The sequence below is a fragment of the Cololabis saira genome, chromosome 14 (genome assembly GCF_033807715.1).
Source record: "Cololabis saira isolate AMF1-May2022 chromosome 14, fColSai1.1, whole genome shotgun sequence".
Classification (NCBI taxonomy): domain Eukaryota; kingdom Metazoa; phylum Chordata; class Actinopteri; order Beloniformes; family Belonidae; genus Cololabis; species Cololabis saira.
The window spans coordinates 39,745,914-39,770,002 of NC_084600.1; the positions used below are offsets into that span (position 1 = coordinate 39,745,914).

Consider the following 24,089-nt stretch of genomic DNA (forward strand, 5'->3'; position numbering starts at 1 on the left):
AAGGAAGGAAGGAAGGAAGGAAGGAGGGACGGAGGGAAGGAAGGAAGGAAGGAAGGAAGGAAGGAAGGAAGGAAGGAAGGAAGGAAGGAAGGAAGGAAGGAGGGACGGAGGGAAGGAAGGAAGGAAGGAAGGAAGGAAGGAAGGAAGGAAGGAAGGAAGGAAGGAAGGAAGGAAGGAAGGAAGGAAGGAAGGAAGGAAGGAAGGAAGGAAGGAAGGAAGGAAGGAAGGAAGGAAGGAAGGAAGGAAGGAAGGAAGGAAGAGGATAAATTCCCGTTGATACGTGTTTGTGTAACAAACATGGCGGATCTGAATCATTACAGTTTTGCAGTACAGGTGTAACTCATTTAATGGGTGTAGTTTAGTAGTATTTAATATTCTTTTAGAGCAGTGTTTTGGCTCCAAAGACTGAATGTGCTGATAGATTTATAGTTACAAAGGTGGAGGTGAATTGGTATTTTTTTTATCGTCATTTTTATCGTTATCGGGATAAATGGCAGAAATTATCGTGATACATTTTTTAGTCCATACCGCCCATCCCTAGTAGAAAGTCCCAAAAACAAGTTAAATTCAAAAACTTTTATCAAGAAAAAATAAATCTTTCCTTCCATTAATCATCCTGGAATGACAGATCGGCCGCTGAAGGGAACGTGCCCTCAATTTCTGCAAACAACATACAAATGTCTTTGTGTGCCGTTTACATAAACCGTAGGGCCAATAGCCTAAAGCAACCTGATGAATGAGCAGGGTTTCTGCAGAGTTTCAACAGTTTTTACCCTTACACATCAGAAAAAACGCAGCTCCTGCTCTCCTGCCCCGCAGTATTTTGTGAAATCTTATCAGGAGCCGAGTGTGTGGCTGCATTCCAGCGATCGGTCGCTGAATGCTGTCTGACGGCTGTAACAAGAGAGGAAAGACACGGAGGAATGCCGTTCAACGGCTCTGCCTCGGCTACTCTTTAATCCTCCTGACACTCTCACTGTGCTGCATGAGGCAAGACAAACAGACCGGACATTCCTGTTCGATTTAGCGTTCACCAGCAGCAGACAGGCACAAAAGAAAGGACTCAGTCTCCCTTAATCTGATGGCTTCGCTGGTGCACTTTCCACGTTCAGAGGTGCAGAAGTAGGTCAGATGGACAGAGTGGTTCCTCTCGTAATCTACATTCTTCAGCTGTGGTTATGTTGCTGGTGTTTATGGTGCCGTTAAGTGTTTAATGGCAGAAAGGAATGTGTGATAATGCTGAACTGATAACTGGGGCAATAAGCAGCCGTTCACCTGCATCGGTTCTTCGACACTTTCACACTGTCATTAAGGTGTTTGAACACGTGCCGGGGCAAACTCCAACAACGGGAAGTCTTGGCTCCTTTATCGGCTCGGTATGGCAGGATTCAGATAAGAGAGATAATGACGAGACGCGAGTGGAAAGATCTTTAAAACGCTGCTGAATTTAAACATACGTTATTTAAGGTGAAAAGCTGCCTGGTGTCATCAGACCCACCGTACTCTCTCACAACTCAACATTGGACGTTTCTTCATGGGAAGGTGCAGAATAAAGCCTTTAGGCAAGAAAAAGATGGTTTAGTTTTATGAGATCTGATAAAAGTCTGGATTACTTTATGGACTTCACGTTGCAGGGAATCTTAAACATCATATTTTTTTTTTTTTTAGTTTAGTTTAGTTTATTTTCGGTCATGACACAAAAAAAAAATAAAAAAACCGAGAATAAAAATGAATTCAAATTAATTTATGTTAAATTGTTGGTTTGTTTTATGTGTGATTGCTTAAGGCATGCTGTGAAGACAAAATTAGAGAAGTGCAGTATTAAAGTGAATATGCTTTTAGTGTCCATACAGGTCAACTCATGGTGTGTTAAGTTTATTTCAGACTCTTTGGGTTCATATTGATTAAAAAAAATTACCAGATAAAATGTAAAAATTACGGCTCATAAATCCATAACAATTTAAAAGTACAGAGAGAGATCTTTTCCAAAGCTTCCATAATCATGAAACATATCTTGACATTTAGTGTTGTATCATTAAAAAACATTCAATTTAGATTATTTTTAAATGTATCTTATATCTAAATCTAAATCTGTCCATAAAAGCCTTCAGTGCTCGATAAAGTGTAGGTATGTCACGAGTCACAAACATATCACTTGCACTTGATCATCTTGGCACCTTATGTTAAATTCTGAATGTATCATTAAAGGCCCCCTGAAGTACATATAAATATTGGAGCATTATGTCTTCTATTGACTGACAACTTCCTGTTCATATATACACATACCAAGCACTAGGTTTGTTTTTAAAACCAAATTAATTGTCTATAGTTTTTCATATGTCCTTGAAGCCTATCCAAAGGGATTTGTGGATTTGAAATAAAATTGATCTACAATTTTTAATGATTGATAATTTTCCTTTTTATCCTTAACAATATAGGTACCATGAAGACTTAAACACAAAATGAAAACGAATACACTGTTCAAAGAAAACATTACAAAAAAGTTTCCAATATACAAATAAACAAATAATATCTAGACCGAAAAAGGTGTAGGCTGAAGCAAAGCTTATTATTTACCTACCCTCAAAAAGATTAATTAAATTAATGAAATAAACGCAAAAAGTAAGAGAAAGACTGCTAGTAAAAGAAATTGCCTCTGTGGGGATAACAAACATTCCTCAAAAAATAAAAAAGATTTTAAAAATAAAGGTGCACCTACATGTTACCTTCATCCTTAAAAATCAAAGCAAATCACCAATTAAATAAATAAATACCCAAATCAACATCAAGCCACTCATTAATTTAATATGAGGAAATCATCCTTCTTTTCAATGTTTTTTTAAATAAAGTTAAGGTTCTACATAATTTCAAATCTCTATCTAATTTATTCCATACATCCACTGCTGCCATTGTAGCATCTCAGTTTGGTGTTGGTTCTGATTGATATTTTAACAGATATATATTTTATATACCGTATTTTCTGGACTATAAGCCGCTACTTTTTTCATAGGTTTTGAACCATGCAGCTTATACAAAGGTGCGGCTATTCTGTGGATTTTTCTTCCACCGCTCGGGGCGCTCTAACCAGAATTAGAATCAAAACTAAGACAAAATAAATGCAAAGAAAAATACGCTACTTCTTCTTTAGCAGATAGAAGTAGAAGCAGATTTCAAACAGATAAATAGATAAATAAATACCGGTTATTTTCTCTTGGTTCTGTCCCGTTTTAATCAGCAAAGTTGCTGCCGTGTTAAAAGACACTGTTAGGAAAGATCTATTTAGGTACAAACATGTACATCATTTACAGTTCACAATCCTTCTGTACATGTAGTAAATATCTAATCTAACAACATAAATATCTGCGGCTTGTATATCTTTTTTTTTTTTTTTTTAAATAGAGCGGATGCGGCTTGTATGCAGGTGCGGCTTGTATATCTTTTTTAATTATTTTTTTTAAAATAGAGCGGATGCACTGCGAAAACTCAAAATCTTAACAAGAATATTTGTCTCGTTTCTAGTTAAAATGTCTTGTTTTTAGTCAAAAAATCTCATTACACTTAAAACAAGACTCATCACTGGAAAAAACAACAATTTTCACCTGTTTCAAGTAGATTTTCACTTAAAATAAGTAGAAAAATGTGCCAGTGGAACAAGATTTTTCTGCTTGTAATGAGAAGATAAATCTTGTCCCACTGGCAGATTTTCCTACTTATTTCAAGTGAAAATTTACTTGAAGCAGGTGAATATTGTCAAATAAAAAGTTATTTTTCTGGTAATGACTAAAATGAGACATTTTAACTAGAAATAAGACAAATATTCTTGTTAAGATTTTGAGTTTTTGCAGTGTGCAGCTTATAGTCCAGAAAATACGGTACAAGATATTACATTGCTGATGACTGTGCTCTGGAAATGCTCTGGAGACAGAGAGGACAGCTATCAGAATGGATGTACTGAGCTGTCAGAGCCGACGAAAAGCAAACATTTGAAGTTTGTCAAGTGACAGGAGTAGGGATGGGAATGAGAACCGGTTCTTGTTGAGAACCAGTTCTCAGTGTTTCAATTCCTTGGAATCGTTTGCATTTTCAAAAACGATTCCCTTATCGATTCCAGAAAACACGGGAACAAAGCGGCATAAACGCTCGAAAGTTTGGTTACATTTTACCAAAAATTATGACAACAGGGCGACAATACTTGCAATTTGGACATTTCAACAAAGGGGAAACTGTTAGCTCCTCCTCCCTTTCATCAAGGCAGGGAAGAGTTTGACCCAGGCCAGAATAGATGAATGTTACCAGCAGTGACTAAGTTTGTGGTGTTGAACATGTTACTGGACATTCTTGTGTAATTGCCACAAAATAATTTGTTGTATTTAGTTAATTTCTAAAGAAGAATATTTATTTTATATTATTTTAAGGGGGGGGACTTTATCGAATTAATTACGATTAATTAATTACAGAAAAATAACGCAATAAAAAAAATAATGCATTTAATCGCAATTTACTTTTGCACTCTGAACAGTGCGGAAAGTTTCTCATTGCTCGAGTTCCCGGTATAAGCTCCCGGCATAAGTTCCCAGTAATACTGATGCACAGAACTCAACAGGATTTTTTAATTCTACTAAACAAAAACAAATGTGTTTAAGATATAGACAGTTTACAAAAATTCCTGAAAAAGATTAAATATAGCTAACTTGAATTTAAGTTTGTGCCTTGTGGACGATGCAGTCATGTTCCTATTATTCATATTGCACTTGTTAACACTCAGTTATGAAAATAAACACAATGTTGTTGTTTAAGCTCATTCATGTGTCAATTCAATGATTCAGTCATATACTAAAATGCATTTAAATTGAAAAATGTTGCTTCTCGTGTCAAATACTGATATGGGATTAATTGCGATTAATTAATTACAATGCCTCTAATTAATTAGATTTTTTTTTTTTAATCGAGTCCCACCAATAATTATTTTATATTAAATACATATTTTATATTACAGATAATTTTGTGGGGACCTCCTGGCACCATGGAGGAGCCCGAGGCTGGGGGCGTCTTAAGACCTCACTTATATTTTTTTGTTCAAAGATATAAAACAAAGTTGATACTAAAATTGTTTGTTCTCCTTTTTTCCAAATGAGAATCGATAAGAGAATCGATAAAGAATCAAATCGTTAAACAGAATCGAAAATGTAATCGGAAAAATCTTATCAATCCCTTCTAGACAGGAGGTTTAAAAACCGAAGAAAAAACTGAAACGCTCTCTTATCTGGACAAACTAAGATAAACCAAAGAAAATACTTTACTCACGTTTCAATAATTCAGCTTTCGGCCTTTAAAATGTAAAATAATCTGCAACTCTGAGTCAGTTTATTTGAACTGTCTAAAAAGGGTTCTGGCAAGGGATTGAGTAATTATTGGGAATTTAATTTATCATTTATCAGAGCTGATGTTGAGCATCTCGATAGATACTGAGGCTTTTTTTTGTTAAATTGTTTTTGTTTTAGTCCAATTGCAACTGAAAAGAGGGTGAAAAAGGTGCAACCACTTTGGTCAGTGTTGTTTTTCATCCAAAGTGTTTCTGGGTAGAAAGTAGGAATGGGTGATATTTTACCGTTCATCATATACCGTCAATTCCCCACGGTAAGAATTTGTATCTCGCGGTAAAAACGATAAATTCCCGTTGATGACGTTCTTGTGTAAAGCTGATTTATGGTTCTGTGTTAAATCCACGCACAACGTACGTGAAGGAAGGAAGGAAGGAAGGAAGGAAGGAAGGAAGGAAGGAAGGAAGGAAGGAAGGAAGGAAGGAAGGAAGGAAGGAAGGAAGGAAGGAAGGAAGGAAGGAAGGAAGGAAGGAAGGAAGGAAGGAAGGAAGAAAGAAAGAAAGAAAGAAAGAAAGAAAGAAAGAAAGAAAGAAAGAAAGAAAGAAAGAAAGAAAGAAAGAAAGAAAGAAAGAAAGAAAGAAAGAAAGAAAGAAAGAAAGAAAGAAAGAAAGAAAGAAAGAAAGAAAGAAAGAAAGAAAGAAATGAGCCTGAAAGAAAGAAAGAAAGAAAGAAAGAAAGAAAGAAAGAAAGAAAGAAAGAAAGAAAGAAAGAAAGAAAGAAAGAAAGAAAGAAAGAAAGAAAGAAAGAAAGAAAGAAAGAAAGAAAGAAAGAAAGAAAGAAAGAAAGAAAGAAAGAAATTACAAATAATTTTGTGGGGACCCCCTGGCACCATGGAGGAGCCCAGAGCTGGGGGCGTCTTAAGACCTCACTTATATTTGTTTGTTCAAAGATATAAAACAAAGTTGATACTAAAATTGTTTGTTCTCCTTTTTTTCCAAATGAGAATCGATAAGAGAATCGATAAAGAATCGAATCGTTAATGAGAATCGAAAATGGAATCGGAAAAATCTTATCAATTCCCATCCCTAGACAGGAGGTTTAAAAACCAAAGAAAAAACTGAAACGCTCTCTTATCTGGACAAACAAAGATAAACCAAAGAAAATACTTTACTCGGCCTTTAAAATGTAAAATAATCTGCAACTCTGAGTCAGCATATTTGAACTGAGGTGCTGATTCTCTTAAGGAGCTTTTACATTATCACCTGGTCTGACAGTGTGAGAGATCGATCTAATTGACTTTTCAGTGTTAATGAATGAGTGTACGGGAAGGGAGGCGGCGACAACAGAAACTAAATGTCTCTTCTCTTTGACCTTTCCACAGGACGTGTGGAGTAAATCTAACCGAAATCACCTTGTTTTTGTCCACTTAACACTGGCAAATTGAAATAACCGACAGCATCTTAAGGACATTTTGGTTGTCTTGGGGATATTCTGGTTTGCACTTATTTATTATTGATTGTTCCAATAGTCATCCTGCTCAGTACGAGAGGAACTAAAACAAAAAGAAAATGTTAAATCTGTTACTTTCAGGTTTAGGATAATGGGCATTAGCAGTATCGACGGTGCTTCGCTGGCTGAATGTGAATCTGCAAAGACTGAAGGAAGGTCACACGCTTGCTGTGCACATCAGGGTCTGCTCGTCACATTAAATTAAAAGTGCTGGCGGTGGCTTTAAAGGTGTGAACCAACACACCTGCCGACGGGCTCCAGGAGAGAGGTCTGGAAATGTTCTCGCGGCCGACACGAGGCCGCGCAGCAGGAAATGCAGAAAATGATAACTACGGTGCATCTCAGATCAGAGGGGGGGGCACATGCCTGGCACGTTATTCAACACTAAATTATGCATTTTCCCATAATTTCAAGCGGAATGATACTAGCAAAACAAGAATATTTAAAGTCTATTTCAAATGCTCTATTGAAGCAATATCGCTGCAGAACAAAGAAAATGCTACATTTAGTCTGGGCTACCTCACCCAGCAGACAATCTAGCAAAAGATGTTTCTTACCCTGAAGATAAAACATAGAAATTCAAACTAATTTTATCTATACAGCTCAAAACCATCACTAAACATGACAGTGATTTCAAGTGGAATGATACCAGTCAAACAATAATATTTAAAGTGTCTTTCAAGTGCATTTTTGCAGCAATATCGCTGCAGAACAAAGAAAATGCTACATTTAGTCTGGGCTACTAAATCAGACAATCTAGCAACAGAAAATAAAACAGAGAAAAATAAATAACAAAAATAGATATACCGTATTTTCCGCACTATAAGGTGCACCGCATTATAAGGCGCACTAAATATCTGGTAAAATACCGTACTATAGTGGCTGGGGTTGAGTTACGTATCTACCTGATGGAGCTGCTACAGGAAATGCTACAAAATCCTACAGCAAATGCAAAAAAAAAACAAGAAGAAAAGTACCGTATGTCAAACTTTATTAACAAAATAAAAACCAGCTTTGCTCCGTCTCGTCAAAGTCTCCATGATGCGAGTCAGCGTCGCTGCTGTTGTCTTGAACGTCTGTGACGATTCCTGACGTTTTTAGCACCGTTACTTCAGCGACACCAACTACATTACCCACAATCCCCCTGACTACAGTAACAGAAATTACCGTAATGATCATATATAAGGCGCACCGCATTATAAGGCGCACTGGCGGTTTTTGAGAAAATGACAGGCTTTTAGGTGCGCCTTATAGTGCAGAAAATACGGTAACTATAAATATAAACTTGCTGGCGTCGTTGTGCTTGAACCACTTCCGAATATCCATCGTTACTTTGTGTTAATGGAGCAGCAGAGAGCAGCGTCTTGCTGGGGCAGGAAACTGCTGGACGCAGATGAGTGACGTACACTGGCTGATTTATGGTTCCGCGTTGCACCAACGCAGAGCTTGCGGCGTAGGTTACGCGGCGACGCAAACGTACGGTGCGCGTCGCCGCGTACCCTACGCCGTCAATTTAACGCGGAACCATAATTCAGGCTTAACGTGCGCGCAGTTTTTTCTTCGTCTTTTCTTCGTCTTTTCAACTGAGCATGCAAACACATAAACTGAGGGTGCAATGAATGCTTATGCACCCTCGTAGAACCGGGCCTGCCGCACATGAAGCACAAATACGCTTGAGGAGGTGTGAGGCCATGAGGATGCAACACTTACTCTTTCAGCGTCTCAAAGCCTTGCTCTTTGTACTGCAGCTCCTGCTTCATGCAGGCCAGGTCCCGCTTCAGTTTGTTCACCTGAGTCGGGAGGAGAGTGGAAACGTTAAGGGTGTAACAATATATCGTGCCACGAAATTTCGCGATACAAAAACGTCACGATACGTGTCGTGGAGGTGACAAAGTGTATCGCGATATTGGATTATTAATATTAATCTATTGTATTGACTAGTAACGTGCAGTGTATTTGTGACGACCGCGCCTCCACCCGCGGACCAAAATCTTACTCCGCTCAGAAGAAACTAGTACCGTTTTGGTCCCGATCACGGGACTCTTGCAGGGTTTTGAGCTCTGAACTTTTACTTATGTAAGGCTGGTGTAGAGTTAAGCCTTACCTTATTAAATTAAACCTTTTTCAGGTCGTGAGTAGGATAAACACGGGGACAACTTCTGCTGAGTTCCAGTGTACTTTAATGTCCCTCAACAGTGTAGGATTTTAGAACATCAACACAGCACCTAGTGCCGTACTGTGGCGTATCACTCCGCCCAATCTATAACAGACTAATCACTACAGATAAACTGACTAGTGTCATTATAGTCCCTGATTTACATCAGAATATAAAGAATATATTTAAATAATGAACCCTGAATTACCAAAATAACCTCAACAAAAATAAATCTCCTCTTACACGTATAAGGTGAGCATGAATCAATCTTTTTTATGATGTAAAATTGTGTGCATTTATTTACTTTGATTTATTTATTTAATTTTAGTTGTTTATTTCTGGAAAAAAAAAAGTCAAATCATACATGAACTACAGAAACTATTCCGTTTGTGGCAAAATATTTGTACTTGTATGAAACTGAAGATGCATAATGCAAACCTGACATTTACTTTTAGTTCAGTTTGTGGAAAATGGTTGGCCTGGCTTTCTCTTTAAAACTTAAACAGTTATAAAGCATTAAAAACTGTAACAATAGGGCAAACGCACAGCATTGTTTTGTACTTTGTGTCTTTCAAATAAAAGACAATTTTTTCCAGTCATATGTTCCTCATTCAAGGTTGTTAAAAAAAATACTGCTATAATATTGTATCGTTAACGTGAGATTAGTGTATCGTTACACCCCTAGGAAACGTTAGGGATGGAAATTTCCTGCCCTGCTAAGAGACCAGCTGAGCTCTGCAGCTTGTTGTTTAGGATTATTTTCGGCAGCACGTGAATGCCGCATTCGGAGCTCAAGCGAGTATTTTAGGAGAACCTGGGGATGTGTGAGTTTACTCCGACTGTACCGGCGCAACTTGCTCCAGAAACCTCACTAGCAGAGCCCATTTCCTCCCTCGCTCGCTGTCGGTGGTGCACGGCGGTGTCAAGGTCGGCTCCCATATTTATTCAAAGCTTCACCACATCAATGGTTCTTTACCCGACAAAAAACGGAAAAAATAAATGAATGCCTCCATCATTTGTGTTTGAACTGGCTCTGCTCCTCCGATTCGTCACAGCTACACTGCTCCGTGTATTAGAGGCTGTTTCAAAAGCTTCTTGGTAATTTTGCAACTACTTTGATCACTATCTTTCCCCTTTTGAAGCATAACAGCATGTAAAGCTTTGCCCGTGTGATAATTCGGTGTTCTTCCTGGTCAGAAAACACTTTTTATTTTAGGAAATTGCAGCAATTACAGACAACTCTCACTAGCATTTGATGATTTGTAATAAAAAACATCAGGTTCAGAGCATCTCCTGATCACAATCTAATTGGCTGATAGCCAGTGGCTGCAGCTGCATCCCTGGTGCTTATAAGAAAGCTCCATTTGATCCACGGCGTCTTTGAAATAAACAAGAAATACCACTCAACCCCTGAGGTAAAGAGAGGAAGACAAACACTAAGCTGAGGCATTTGAAACGGCTCTTACCCGACTTTTGGCTGTGGCGATCTCTGCTTTCAGGATCTCTGGGTCATATTTGCTGGAAGAGGACGATCTGGAATTCACTGGAAGAGCAGAAAGCAGAAAAACCTTTGTTAAAAAGCTGCATCTTTGTATGTGAGATCTAAAGCTGAATTATCGAAAGCATCCATCACTAACTAAAGTCAGTTAAACTAACTAAAGCTGAGCGAAAAACTGTTTCCTGCAGCTTTCATCCCATCTGCATTAGGGCTGGGGATCGATTCAAATGTCAAGAATCGATTCGATTCCAATTCTTAAGATTCAGAATTGATTATCAAGATTTGATTCGATCCAATTCGATTCCGATATTGATTTGGGTTAGTGTTATTAAAACAGTTTTTTGAGCTGTTGCATGAATTATATGACTGTAGTTATGCAAAATATTAATACTAGTATTATATTGAGATTAAACAGCAAGTATTGGCAGCTAATGATGCTGTAAGGACCAACCACCTCCCAGAATGCTGATAGAACTGCTTTCAGAAACATCGTGGGTCAGAATTACCAAACAGATCCAGGGAGGAAACAGAGACGGATGAAATTGGTTTTATTTTTTCCCACATTCCGTTTTTATTTGTTCCATTTTCGGTCTATTTTGGTTTTTAATTTTTGAGCATTTGGTTTTTAGCATTTTTTGAAAATGTAACCCCAAGACAGTATATAAAGTAATAAAATATAGACAATTTATGCAATTATACACTTTACACTTTAATGTTTTCATACCTTTAAACATATTTAAAGGCAAAAACATGGCACCAGTTATTCTCGTGTCCAACAAAACATTCTTTGGGGATAAACAAAAAAATAACCAAAATTTGTAATTTAATGATAAAAAAAACAAAACATAAATAATAAAATTAAAAAATTAAAAAAAAGAAACCCAAAAAATTTTAAAAAAATCGATCTTTAGACATATTAATCGATTTTTAGTTAATTAATATGAGAATCGATTTAGAATTGGGAAATCGATTTTTCAACACAGGCCTAATCTGCATATCTCTGAAAACCGACAAGTCAGTTGCATCTAAATAACACGGAGTGAGATTGATGCAACAAAAAGCAAAGATCCGTTTCTGAGGGACGTGTGCAAACATGTCTCTGACTGTGGATCATGATGTAGTTTTGTTGTTATGGGCTACTGAACAATTTATGAGCATCAATCAACGTAACACACATTTCTAGGCTGAGGGAAGAAGCAGAAGTACCTGGAGGAAACCCACACAAGCACGGGGAGAAGATGCACAGAAACACAGAAAGACTTGAACCAGGAACCTTTTTGCTGTGAGGCAATGACGCTAACTGCCAAGCCTCCGTCCTGCCCTATTGTTTTTTATTACTTGCATGAAATTCTGTTTTAGTGAATCGTTGTTTTGTTGATGTTTGGTGAGGCACAGAATAGCCTTGTGCGTGTTTGCATTTGCAGGTTTCTTTTGAAGCAACACACCTTGGTTTAGGGCAGGGGTCGGCAACCCAAAATGTTGAAAGAGCCATATTGGACCAAAAACACAAAAAATATGAAAAAGACAAAAAATATGTTTGGAGCCGAAAAAAATGAAAAGTCTTGTATAAGCCTTAGAATGAAGGCAACACATGCTGCATGTATCTATATTAACTATAACTGGGGGAAGATTTTATTTTTCATTATGCACTTCGAGAAAAAAGTTGAAATGTCGAGAAAAAAGTCAAAATGTCAAGATTAATGTTGAAGTACAATCTCGAGGAAAAAGTCGAAATGTCGAGAAAAAAGTCGAAATGTCGAGAAAAAAGTCGAAATGTCGGGAAAAAAGTCGAAATGTCGAGAAAAAAGTCAAAATTTAGAGGAAAAAAGCCGAAATATCGAGAAAAAAGTCAAAATGTCGAGATTAAAAAGGAAAGAAAAAAGGAAGAAAAAAAGAGAAAAAAAGAAGAAAAAGAAAAAAGGAAAAAAAGAAAAAAAGAGAAACAAAGGAGAAAAAAGAAAAAGAGAAGAAAAAAAGGGAAAAAAATAAAAAAAGAAGAAAAAAAGGGAAAAAAAAGTGAAACATTTTTGAAAGCTCCAGGAGCCACTAGGGCGGCGCTAAAGAGCCACGTGCACACAGGTTGCCAACCCCCGGTTTAGGGGAAAACATTAGTTTTGAAACCGTCATCTCTCCCAGTAGTATTTTCTTCTCTTGTTGATATTTTTCAGGGAAAGCGCCAATCTTAACCGATCAGATAATAAAATAACCAACCCCCCAAAGTTTTAGCAAAACCTTTTCACTTTCAAAATATACCCCAATTTTTAATTCCTGGATGTAAAATCCAGGCTTTCCCGTCCCCCAGCCCCTGCTCATCACTCACAGCTGGTCTGCGACGTGGACTTGTCCCTCCACACGTCGCTGAGCTGCCGGTACTCCTGCTGCGCCAGCCGCAGCCGCTGCTCCTTCACCTGGTAGATCTCCTTCTGGGCGCTGAGCGCGTCCCGGGCCACGGCCAGGTAGTCCCGCAGCATGGCCTCCTGCTCCCGCTGCCACTGGGCCCGCGGGTCCTCCAGCTGGGTGCTCTCTGCAGGAGAGGAAGGAGAAGAGGAGGATAGTTTAGATACGACTGTTTGGGCCAGTCCCAATACACCCCCTACTTTTTACCACTAGCCCTAAAAATAGGTAGGGCCCTTGTAATCTTCCCTAGGGATTGGGACACCACTTGCTCCGTCACTGCGTGGTTTACGTTCGGGTACGTAAGCGATTGCGTAGTTACGTTTGCACATACGTCACACCATATCAGGAAGCCCAGAGCTAAAAGCTGTTTTAATTTCCGCTGTAGCGCTGTTAATATGCCACTTTATTAAGTTTTAATAGTTTTTCAGGCGTAAAAGTAACCGTTAAGATCCCCAACCTGGGCTCAGTTTATCCAGATAACGCCTGTTAAGAAATTTGATCCGATGTTTTCGGGATGAGAAGAGCAGCCGGCTCGGGAGCTGATTTATGGTTCCGCGTTAAATCGACGCAGAGCCTACGGCGTACGGTGCACGTCACCGCGTAACCTACGCCGTAGGCTCTGCGTTGGTGTAACGCGGAACCATAAATCAGCCTTTATTCTGGCGAGATCTGAAAAGACTTCGCAACAACGAGCAAGCGAGTGATTATGTACATTCACTGAGTGAATATTATGAAAGTAAAATATATATTTCTCCCTAGAAATGTAATCAAAATGCATTTTTATGCAGAAACTAACTCAAAATATTGATTTTATTCACTAAAAAATAAGAAATGTCTGCCATGTTTTTTTGTTTAATTCAGTCTGCAAATGATGACGTAAAGCATTCTGGGAAATTTCTCTAGCCCTCGGTCGTGAAGTCAGTATCTGAAAACCCTCGCTTTTAAGGGCTAGATTGATACACACTAGCCCTCGATATGTCCACTACCCCTAGATGCAAAGAGGAATTGGGACACCACTACCCTCACAGGAATGTGCAAAATTTAGGGGTAGGGCTGAAAAGTAGGACTAGGGGGGGATTGGGACTGGCCCCTTAGTTTCTAGTGTTGTTTAAATTAACAAATGTGTGAAGACAGTGTGGATTATTCAAGCAGCAGAACTCACTGGTGTTGTGGTCGACATAGTACGATCCGACGACGGGGTCGTACGCCTCCTCCCAGCCCACGGGCAGCTCATCTCCGATGCAGTCGGCGAAGGTCAGAGGTTTTGTCTGCCTGAAGAAAACAGAGGAAGAAAAACTCATTCAGTGACGGAGTAACATCCATACTGAACCACAAACAGCTGCTGTTCCTGGTGCGGCAACGCAGATGGTCATAGAAACGAAACAGAGCCCTAGTAATGATGACATCACGGTAATATGATGACATCAATGATCATAGTGACATGTTCTTCAGAATTGTGTTTAAATAACCCATTAACTTCTCTTTACCTACAGTAGGTTCAGGCTGCAAGGACAGCAGCCTTAGCAGCCAAAGCCCAGACCTCCCTTTACCCGGCCACCTCACAATTATACAATACAATTCACAATAACATCACCTGGTCCTTACAGGGTATTAAAGTAAGGTACACACAACCAATCTCAAAATTTGTATCTCTAGATGTTAGGAGACAGGTTTTGAATGCTTTGGTTTTGTCGCAATTGGATTATTGTTTTGTAGTTTGGTCAAATACTTTAGTCAAAAATGTAAAGAAATTACAAGTGGCACAAAATAAAGCTGCACGTTGTGCTTTATTGTGTCCTTATAGGCAGTACTCGAGTTGTAAAAAAAAAATCAGGGGGGATGGTGGATTTTATCATATGGGGACAGATAATTTGTGCTGATTACAAATAATATATTACAAATAATATAATATATTACAAATAATATAATATATTACAAATAATAGCCCCCAATTCTGCAGCCTTCTGTAAGCTTTACATATCCACTGGGCTTACATCAAATACATCAAAACACAAAAATAAAAAACAGTTTTCTGAACTTATCAATATGTCTCTGTCCTTCACAGGATAAGTAAAATGGATCACTGCAAAAACTCAAAATCTTAACAAGAATATTTGTCTTATTTCTAGTGAAAATGTCTCATTTTAGTAAAAAAAAACCTCATTTCACTTAAAACAAGACTCATAACTGGAAAAAACTAAAATTTTCACCTGTTTTAAGTAGATTTTTACTTAAAATAAGTAGAAAAATCTGCATGTGGAACAAGATTTTATTGCTTGTAATGAGAAGATAAATCTTGTCCCATTGGCAGATTTTTTCTACTTATTTCAAGTGAAAATGTACTTGAAACAGGTGAAAATTGTCAGATAAGTTATTTTTCTGTTGTTATTTTTCTGGTGATGACTCTAAATGTTGAAATAGCAGTAAAACCACATTCATTGATGAAATGACATAAGGGATGGAAATGGGGGATGGCAGTTTTACAGGGGGGATGATTTGGACCGTTTTTATTTCAAGGGGGATGCCATCCCCCCTCATCCCCCCTCAACTCGAGTACTGCTTATAGGTCTAATGCAGGGGTCGGCAACCCGCGGCTCTAGAGCCGCATGCAGCTCTTTAGCGCCGCCCTAGTGGCTCCTGTAGCTTTTTCAAAAATGTTTGACCATTTTTTTCCTTTTTTTATTTTTTTTTTCCTTTTTTTCCTTTTTTTATTTTTTCCTTTTTTTCTATTTTCTTTTTTTCTTCTTTTTTCCTTTTTTTACTTCTTTTTCTTTTTTCCTTTTTTTCGTCTTTTTTCCTTTTTTTCTATTTTTTTCTTTTTTCCTTTTATTAATCTCGACATTTCGACTTTTTTCTCAAAATTTCGACTTTTTTTTCAACATTTCATCTTTTTTCTCGAGATTGTGCTTCAACATTAATCTCGACATTTCAACTTTTTTCTCGACATTTCGACTTTTTTCTCAAAGTGCATAATGAAAAAAAAATCTCCCCCCAGTTCTAACTAATATAGAAACATGCAGCATGTGTTGCCTTCATTCTAAGGCTTTTTGCGGCTCCAGACATATTTATTTTTTGTGTTTTTGGTCCAATATGGCTCTTTCAACATTTTGGGTTGCCGACCCCTGGTCTAATGTGTCCAGCATGCATAAAAAACTAGAGTGGTTATCTATAAGACAAAGGTCTACGTATACTATGTTAAATTTTCTGAGAAATATACTGGTGACACGCTCTCCGAAACAACTGTATGACAGATTATACTATTACTATTTTGCTAACCATAAGTACAATACAAGAATCACATCAGAAAGGAGGTTCATACTACCAAGGGTGAGAACAGGTTTGATACAGAGAACTTTGGTTGGCTGGAACTCTATACCAGTTTATATTTCTCATGCAGGTAGCAAAGATCGGTTTAAGATTCAGTTGAAACAATATCTTTTAAAATTTAATGAATGATGATTTGTCATTTAGAAGGAACAAAGTGAAGGTTGAATAGAATTACAGGTAGTGTAAACCCTATCATAATAAAGGTGAAAAGTGGTCAAATAATTCTAGATAAGGTCATTTCAGCCAGGTATTGGTTATAAAGGTGTTTTATTTGATTTAATTTCTATGTATTTATGTCTGAGAATGATGGTGATTTAGTTTTATCCTCTGTGTTGTTTGTGATTAAGGGAGTTGTGTCTATTATTGTTTTGTTTTGATATGTATAATGTATGTCTGTTATGTATTAAGTGTTAATTTGTGTGTTGTGTGTATGTCGGACCCCAGGAAGAATAGCTAATGCTGTTGCTAATGCTAATGGGGATCCTAAATAAAACAAACAAAAAAACAACCAATGCTAATCAACATGGCATATTACACCGTATACTCCTAAATTAAGGAGTGTGTAAAAACAACTACTTCCCATAGTTGAATAGCTCATAGAACAACATTTACTAGCAGTAACTTGAAGTAACTGTTTCCTGTTTGACATTATTGGGACTCGTGGAGGATTAATGGCCCACGTCATCCTGACAGTTGTGTTTTTACTCTATTAACTTTGGCAATGCGTGGTATGGCCAAACATCTCCAATTTTGCCCAAAGGGCAATCTTTCAGAAGACTTTGTGGTATGTTCACATGCAAATTTAAAATACAGGACTGCCTCAGAAAATTAGAATATTGTGATAAAGTTCTTTATTTTCTGTAATGCAAAAATGTCATACATTCTGTATTCATTACAAATCAATTGAAATATTGCAAGCCTTTTATTATTTTAATATTGCTGATCATGGTTTACAGCTTAAGAAAACTCAAATATCCTATCTCAAAAAATTTGAATATTCTGGGAATCTTAATCTTAAGCTGTAAACCATAATCAGCAATATTAAAATAATAAAAGGATTGCAATATTTCAGTTGATTTGTAATGAATCCAGAATTTATGACTTTTTTTTTTTTTTTTTTTTTTTTTTTTTTTAAATTGCATTACAGAAAATAAAGAACTTTATCACAATATTCTAATTTTCTGAGACAGTCCTGTATAAGCCATATGTGAATATTATTTGTCACTGTAGTACAAAAGACTAAATTATTTGGAACCCATCCCAGAGTGAAGAGCAGAGCATTTACAGAAAAAAACTACTCTATTATAGGATAAATCAGCTTTTTTTAACTGTTTATATTTAAATCAGATTTATTTATTAACTTGACGCATGCAGACCAGATCAACTGAGCAGAGACAAGTGAATGTTCAGCACTTGTAGTTTTTTGTTTTATTTGACACATTTTACAAGATGAGAAATAAAAGCAACTGTACAGACAAATCCGTGACAGGGAGATTTCACACGGGGGCTTCCAGAGACAGTTCCTTCGTCATCAGCTGTCAGCAGTACAGGCAGCTCTGCATCTGCTGCTGCAGAAATGGGTCACAGCTCTAATATGGTTTTGCTGCTAGAGACTAAAACAACTCGCTCCGTCAGCATCAGTCTGGCGCTGAATCTGCACCAAACGCTACCATGTAGTCAGCATCCAGCAGATAATTATTAATGTGACAATTCAATTAAAAGACACATCTATCCATCCATCCATCCATCCATCCATCCACTGGTTTTACCCACTTCAACATGCCCTAAATCTGAAGATTTCACCGTTTCTTTGCCTCCTTGAAAGAACTCTCAGTCGTATAACAGTTGTAGTCAGTACTCGAGTTGTAAAAAAAAAAATCAGGGGGGATGGTGGATTTGATCATATGGGGACAGATAATTTGTGCTGATTACAAATAATATAATATATTACAAATAATAGCAGTGACCAAAACAGCTGCAGAAATACTGCAGGAATGACATAGCAGCAGTTAAATGCAGCCTTCTGTAAGCTTTAAATATCCACTGGGCTTACATCAAATACATCAAAACACAACAATAAAAAACACTTTTCTGAACTTATCAATATGACTCTGTCCTTCACAGGATAAGTAACATGGATCACTGCAAAAACTCATAATCTTAACAAGAATATTTGTCTTATTTCTAGTTAAAATGTCTCATTTTAGTAAAAAAAATCTCATTACACTTAAAACAAGACTCATCACTGGAAAAAACAACAATTTTCACCTGTTTCAAGTAGATTTTCACTTAAAATAAGTAGAACAATCTGCCAGTGGAACAAGATTTTTTGCTTGTAATGACATAATAAGATAAATTATCTTCTGCACCCCTCACTTTGTATTTCTTTGTATAATTTGTATAATCTTTTTGTATTTTTTTTTTATAATTGTCTTGTAAAATTGTAAATAGGTTATGTTTATTTTTATTCAGAACTGTCCCTTTTTCTTTTCTTTCTCTACCTCAAACTGCTGCACCTTAAATGTTTATTCTGTTTATTCTGTATCATAGAAATACCATATTTGTTTTATTGTTTATTTTATTACCAAAGAGCGAAATTACCCGAGTCAAATTCCTTGTTGGACAATGTTCGAACCTGGCCAATAAAGCTGATTCTGATTCTGATTCTGAAATCTTGTCCCACTGGCAGATTTTCCTACTTATTTCAAGAGCAAATTTACTTGAAACAGGTGAAAATTGTCAAATAAGTTATTTTTCTGGTGTTATTTTTCTGGTGATGACTCTAAATGTTGAAATAGCAGTAAAACCACATTCATTGATGAAATGACATAAGGGATGGAAAGGGGGGATGGCAGTTTTACAGGGGGGATGATTTGGACCGTTTTTATTTCAGGGGGGGATGCCATCCCCCCTCATCCCCCTTCAACTCCAGTACTGGTTGTAGTTCTTTAATAAACTAAAAGTTGTATCATAATTTGTGGTTCCTTTGTTTAAATTAAAAAAAGAAGCCAAAAGTCAGAACCTGGTGAGAAAGAGGTCTGAATAATTGAAGTAAGGCCTGAGTTTCCCCCAGCTCAAAGTGTCTGTCAGTGCATTTTGCAGAGGTCAGATGAGTATGAGGAGCTGGGGGTGGATAGACCTCGGTTCTGTCGGGGGAGGTGGAGAAACGGGGTGGGGTGGTAAGAGGGGGTTCCTTTAACACGCCACAATAGGAGGAAACGGGTCTGTGGAATTCCATGAGCCGCACTGACATATCGCCTGGAGGTTTCCGGGGCAACCCCGGGCCTTATGGTGGCCGTTTGCCGACTGCCCCGTAGCCACGATCCCAGAACCAACCACCTGGAACAATAACCATGACTTCATCCAACTATGACTGCAGTTATTAACTTACTGAAGCACAGAAATAAAACCAGATCACGTCTAGGAATATTGGCCGTGTATAAGAGTCAGGTTTGTTTTCCTTTGTGATTTAAAGTCCAACCTTTTGTCAGCTGCTACAGTTTATCCTGATTGAATAAGTGTAGTCCTAATTTTACAAATTATCTAAACCAGATAACAACCTTTACTTAAGTATTTAGCTAAATTTGTTGTCAGAGCAATAATTGAAGGTTTAGATTTTATTAGGGTTGCCACCTTTCAGAAATAGAAATAAGGGACGCTCCGATTTCAGCAGCGCAAGCGCCAAAAAGAGGGACGTCCCCAAAACTTCTAAAATGCATAGAAATGTATTTATTTTATATGAAAAAACAAAACGCTTTGATTTAAAGTTTAAGCCAAGATGTAGAATATAGCCTACAGGTGAAGAATATGGTGTAAAAGTGAATTTATTTCAATAATTTAACTTAAAAGGTGAAACTAATACATGTATATTACATAGTCTCATTACGGCCAAAGCAAGATATGTTAAGCCTTTATTTATTATAATTTTGATGATTGAATTGTTTATTGATTTCAGAATATATTCAAATTTTTTTTGATTTTTTATTTGGGGTTTTTCATAAACTGTGAGCCATAATCACCAAATCAAGGGCTTGAAATATCTCACTTATTCAAATTTTCCGACCTTCACCTGTATATTATGACATCAATATATAAGAGCATAATATGTGTCTGTATTGGTTCAATACGGAACGCAACTTTTAATTCCCAATTACGGAACAATTCCGTATTTCAAGGGACGGGTGGCAAGCCTAGATTTTATTGACATTTTAAAGTAAAATGGGATCTTTTAAATTTTATCAGTCTTGCTTTTGTTGGTCAATTTCAAATATTCTTAAAGCTGTGGATCCCAAATTTCTTTCAAAAACTATACTTATCTATACTCAGTAACAGAAGAGACTGTAGTTGAGCCCTTTAGCTTTTGTTAGCTTCACAACACTGAGCATACTGGGCTAAAGATGCTAAATGAAGTTTGTTTCAGCCACACTTATCCCGGGCTTTTCTTTCACAGCTAACTCTAATGATGCATTTATTGACCGGGACAAAATTAATAACAATATTTATTGTGCCAATGTTGGTCAATCAGCAAAGTAATGGGCTGAAAGTTGTCTAGTCACTGCAGAACTGATTGTTAGCCTGGACACCACAATGAGCACAATAATCCAGTACAGGTCCCTCAATACACAGATTGTATCTCAAGGGAGTTTCTGGTAAAATAAAGGTTAAATAAATACAATCACAAATCAAGACCCGACGCTAAGTCAAGGAAATTACCTACAGTAAAACTGATCATGATACAATTTCTGTCTGTGTGACAGAAATTTCAGTGTGTGAAATTGGAAAGTGGAATAAACCACTAAATCAAGATTTAGTAGCTTAAACTTTTTTTTACTCATTTACTCATGTAATATGAGTGGGACGTCCTTACAGATCAGATATCGGGTCCGATCACGGCATTTTCAAAACATCGGTATCAGGCAAAAAAGTATCGGGACATACCTAGATATTAATGTTTTTATTATATATTAAATCGTTTTATATATCGTTGCATTTAATGTCACTTCCGGCCGGCGGCCGGCGTCACTTCCGGAGTAAGTGAAACTAACATGGTTTACATGTTTGAATTGTGAAATGTTCTATCTGTTCATGTTGCATTAAGCTGCTGTTATTCATTTAATGCCATTCAGAATGTTGCACTAAGGTTACGCCAAAAAGTATTTTAATTTTCTTGTGTTTGTGAGTTTGACTGAATGTCATTCAACTACATCTTTTGAAGTAAAATGTATTTATTTTTGTTATTGCACTATTCTGCACTTTTTGTTTTAGTTTACGATTTCATGTTTTTACATTTTGTGGCACCAGAGCTGATTGTTGAAATAAATGTCCATGTTGTTCTCCAATGGACAAGAAAAGAAACTTAGGATAATTTGAGTTTTAGTCCTTTTTTTTTGTTTTTTTTTAATTCATTGCCAAAATGTATCTGATCGGGAAAAAGTATCGGAAAGGTATCGGAAGCCAAAAAAAGTGATCGGATCGGGAAAAATCGGGATCGGCAGATACTCAAACTCAAGTGATCGGGATCGAAATCGGGAGCTAAAAAAATCCTGATCAGGACAACCCTAAATGATTTTGTGCCATGAGCATTGACACAAACTTACTGTGGAGAAGTATTGTTGACTTGCAGAATAAAGAAAAAAGGATTGTTTGCATCATGCACCTCCCTACTGCATTATGCCCATCATCTTGGAAAATGCAATACATCTACTCAAGATCTGAAATAATGCTGAGAATTAACAAATAACCAGTAGAACAAATACAGGACTGTCTCAGAAAATTTGAATATTGTGATAAAGTTCTTTATTTTCTGTAATACAATTAAAAAAACAAAAATGTCATACATTCTGGATTCATTACAAATCAACTGAAATATTGCAAGCCTTTTATTATTTTAATATTGCTGATTATGGCTTACAGTTTAAGATTAGGATTCCTGGAATATTCAAATTTTTTGAGATAGGATATTTGAGTTTTCTTAAGATATAAGCCATGATCAGTAATATTAAAATAATAAAAAGCTTGCAATATTTCAGTTGATTTGTAATGAATCCAGAATGTATGACATTTTTGCATTACAGAAAATAAAGGACTCTATCACAATATTCTAATTTTCTGAGACAGTCCTGTACATGGAATTATCCCTGGCTTGTCTCCTCTATTGCCTTGTGTTGTTTGACTACAAATATGTATAAAAAAACAAACAAGCAAACAAAAAAAACCAGACCAACTGAACTGGGTCCTTTTGCAGTTGATTAATAACGGGATGGGCCCTGGAAAGACCCCTCGGCTACGCTCTAAATATAGTCCAGGACAACAGAGAAGCTGTGCCAGCCGTTAATGCCAGAGAAAGTTAGCTGGTTGGTACCTGCATCCAAATAATTGACTCCTCTCTTTTTTCACCCACGGATTCCTGCCATACGATTGCACAGCCAACACGAGTCGCTGACCTACTCTGGTCGCTCTCTGTAGGTTTCCCGTCGGCATGAGGACCTCGCTGCAGCGTAACGCTCAGTCTTTCAATAGCCACTTGTTGAGCTCCTCACACGCTTCCCCGTGTTGCTACTTGGACACCAAACTGGCTTAGGAACAACTCTTTGTCTAGCGTGCTTATGAACACAACAGGAGTAGAACTCACTCCCTAATATAACGACCAAAAACACTGTTTCACTATTCTGATTGAATGCAATAAAAGTGTCATCTTTCATGTTAACGTTTGCAAGTAAAAATCCTGTGATTATTGACTACTGAGGTCTGATCTCCTAGTTCTGATTTTCTTTTGAACTATAGTCATACATAATGAATTTTGCAGTGTTTTAAAGTTGATCCATACTGGATTAAAAACAATACTTTATGTAACAGCAGCAGACTGCAGGCTGTGTGTTTACAGTGAACTTAGCTTTATTTTTAGCCTCCAGGACTGTGTTAGTTTCATAGTGATGACCTTGCTCGGTAAAATAATGCAAATCTTAATGTTGGATCAACTTTGTTGTCACAAACTATAATAGTGGTTATTTTTTTCCTTACAAGCTGTACAAACTGCTCCCTTTGTATGGGCTCAAATTAAAGCCATAAATATTTTGTATCTGTAAATAAACTTTGTACTTGTAGAAATATTTTGTGCGTGTGCAAAACATATTTGTCCTTGTAGAAATATTTTGTGCGTGTGCAAAAAATATTTGTACTTGTAAAAATATTTTGTGCGTGTGCAAAAAATATTTGTACTTGCAAAACATATTTGTACTTGTAGAAATATTGTGTGCATGTGCAAAAGAAATTGGTACTTTTTTTTACAAATATTTTTTGCACATGCACAAAATATTTCTACAAGTACAAATATTTTTTTGCACACGCACAAAATATTTCTACAAGTACAAATATTTTTTGCAGGTACAAATATTTTTTGCACACGCACAAAATATTTTTTGCAAGTACAAATATTTTTTGCACACGCACAAAATATTTCTACAAGTACAAAGTTTATTTACAGATACAAAATATTTATGTCTTTAATTTGAGCCCATACCTTTGGTGTATTCTGTACTTTTGGTCATCAAAGACATGCTAACCTATGAGAGTGTATGACTGCCTTGTTTTAAGAATTTAAGAATTTCTCACTGGTTTTCTGAGTTCCCAATCGTTCAGTCACTGAACTAGCAGTCGTTGCATTTTTTTAAATAATCCTTTGTCTTTTGTACATTTAACTGTACTGTTTTTCCCTTATAGAAAAGGATTGCTCTCAAACTCACGTTTACTAGAGTTATAGCAATATCAATATCAGAAATGTTCCCTAATAACCAGAGGTTGGTAGTAACAAGTTACATTTACTCCGTTACATTTACTTGAGTAAGTTTTGAGAAATGTTGTACTTTTAGGAGTAGTTTTGAAT

At 36.9% G+C, this 24,089-nt stretch overlaps 1 protein-coding gene across 1 annotated transcript in view; it reads right to left on the reverse strand.

Moving 5' to 3' along the window:
* wwc1 (WW and C2 domain containing 1) overlaps positions 1-24,089 on the reverse strand; it is a 120,204-nt gene that overhangs the window by 75,557 nt on the left and 20,558 nt on the right. The window contains exons 2-5 of the mRNA XM_061740599.1: positions 14,043-14,152; positions 12,804-13,007; positions 10,452-10,528; positions 8,541-8,620 (exon numbers count right to left, since the gene is read on the reverse strand). Coding sequence (XP_061596583.1) covers positions 8,541-8,620; positions 10,452-10,528; positions 12,804-13,007; positions 14,043-14,152 — 471 coding nt within the window. The remainder of the gene's footprint in view (positions 1-8,540; positions 8,621-10,451; positions 10,529-12,803; positions 13,008-14,042; positions 14,153-24,089) is intronic.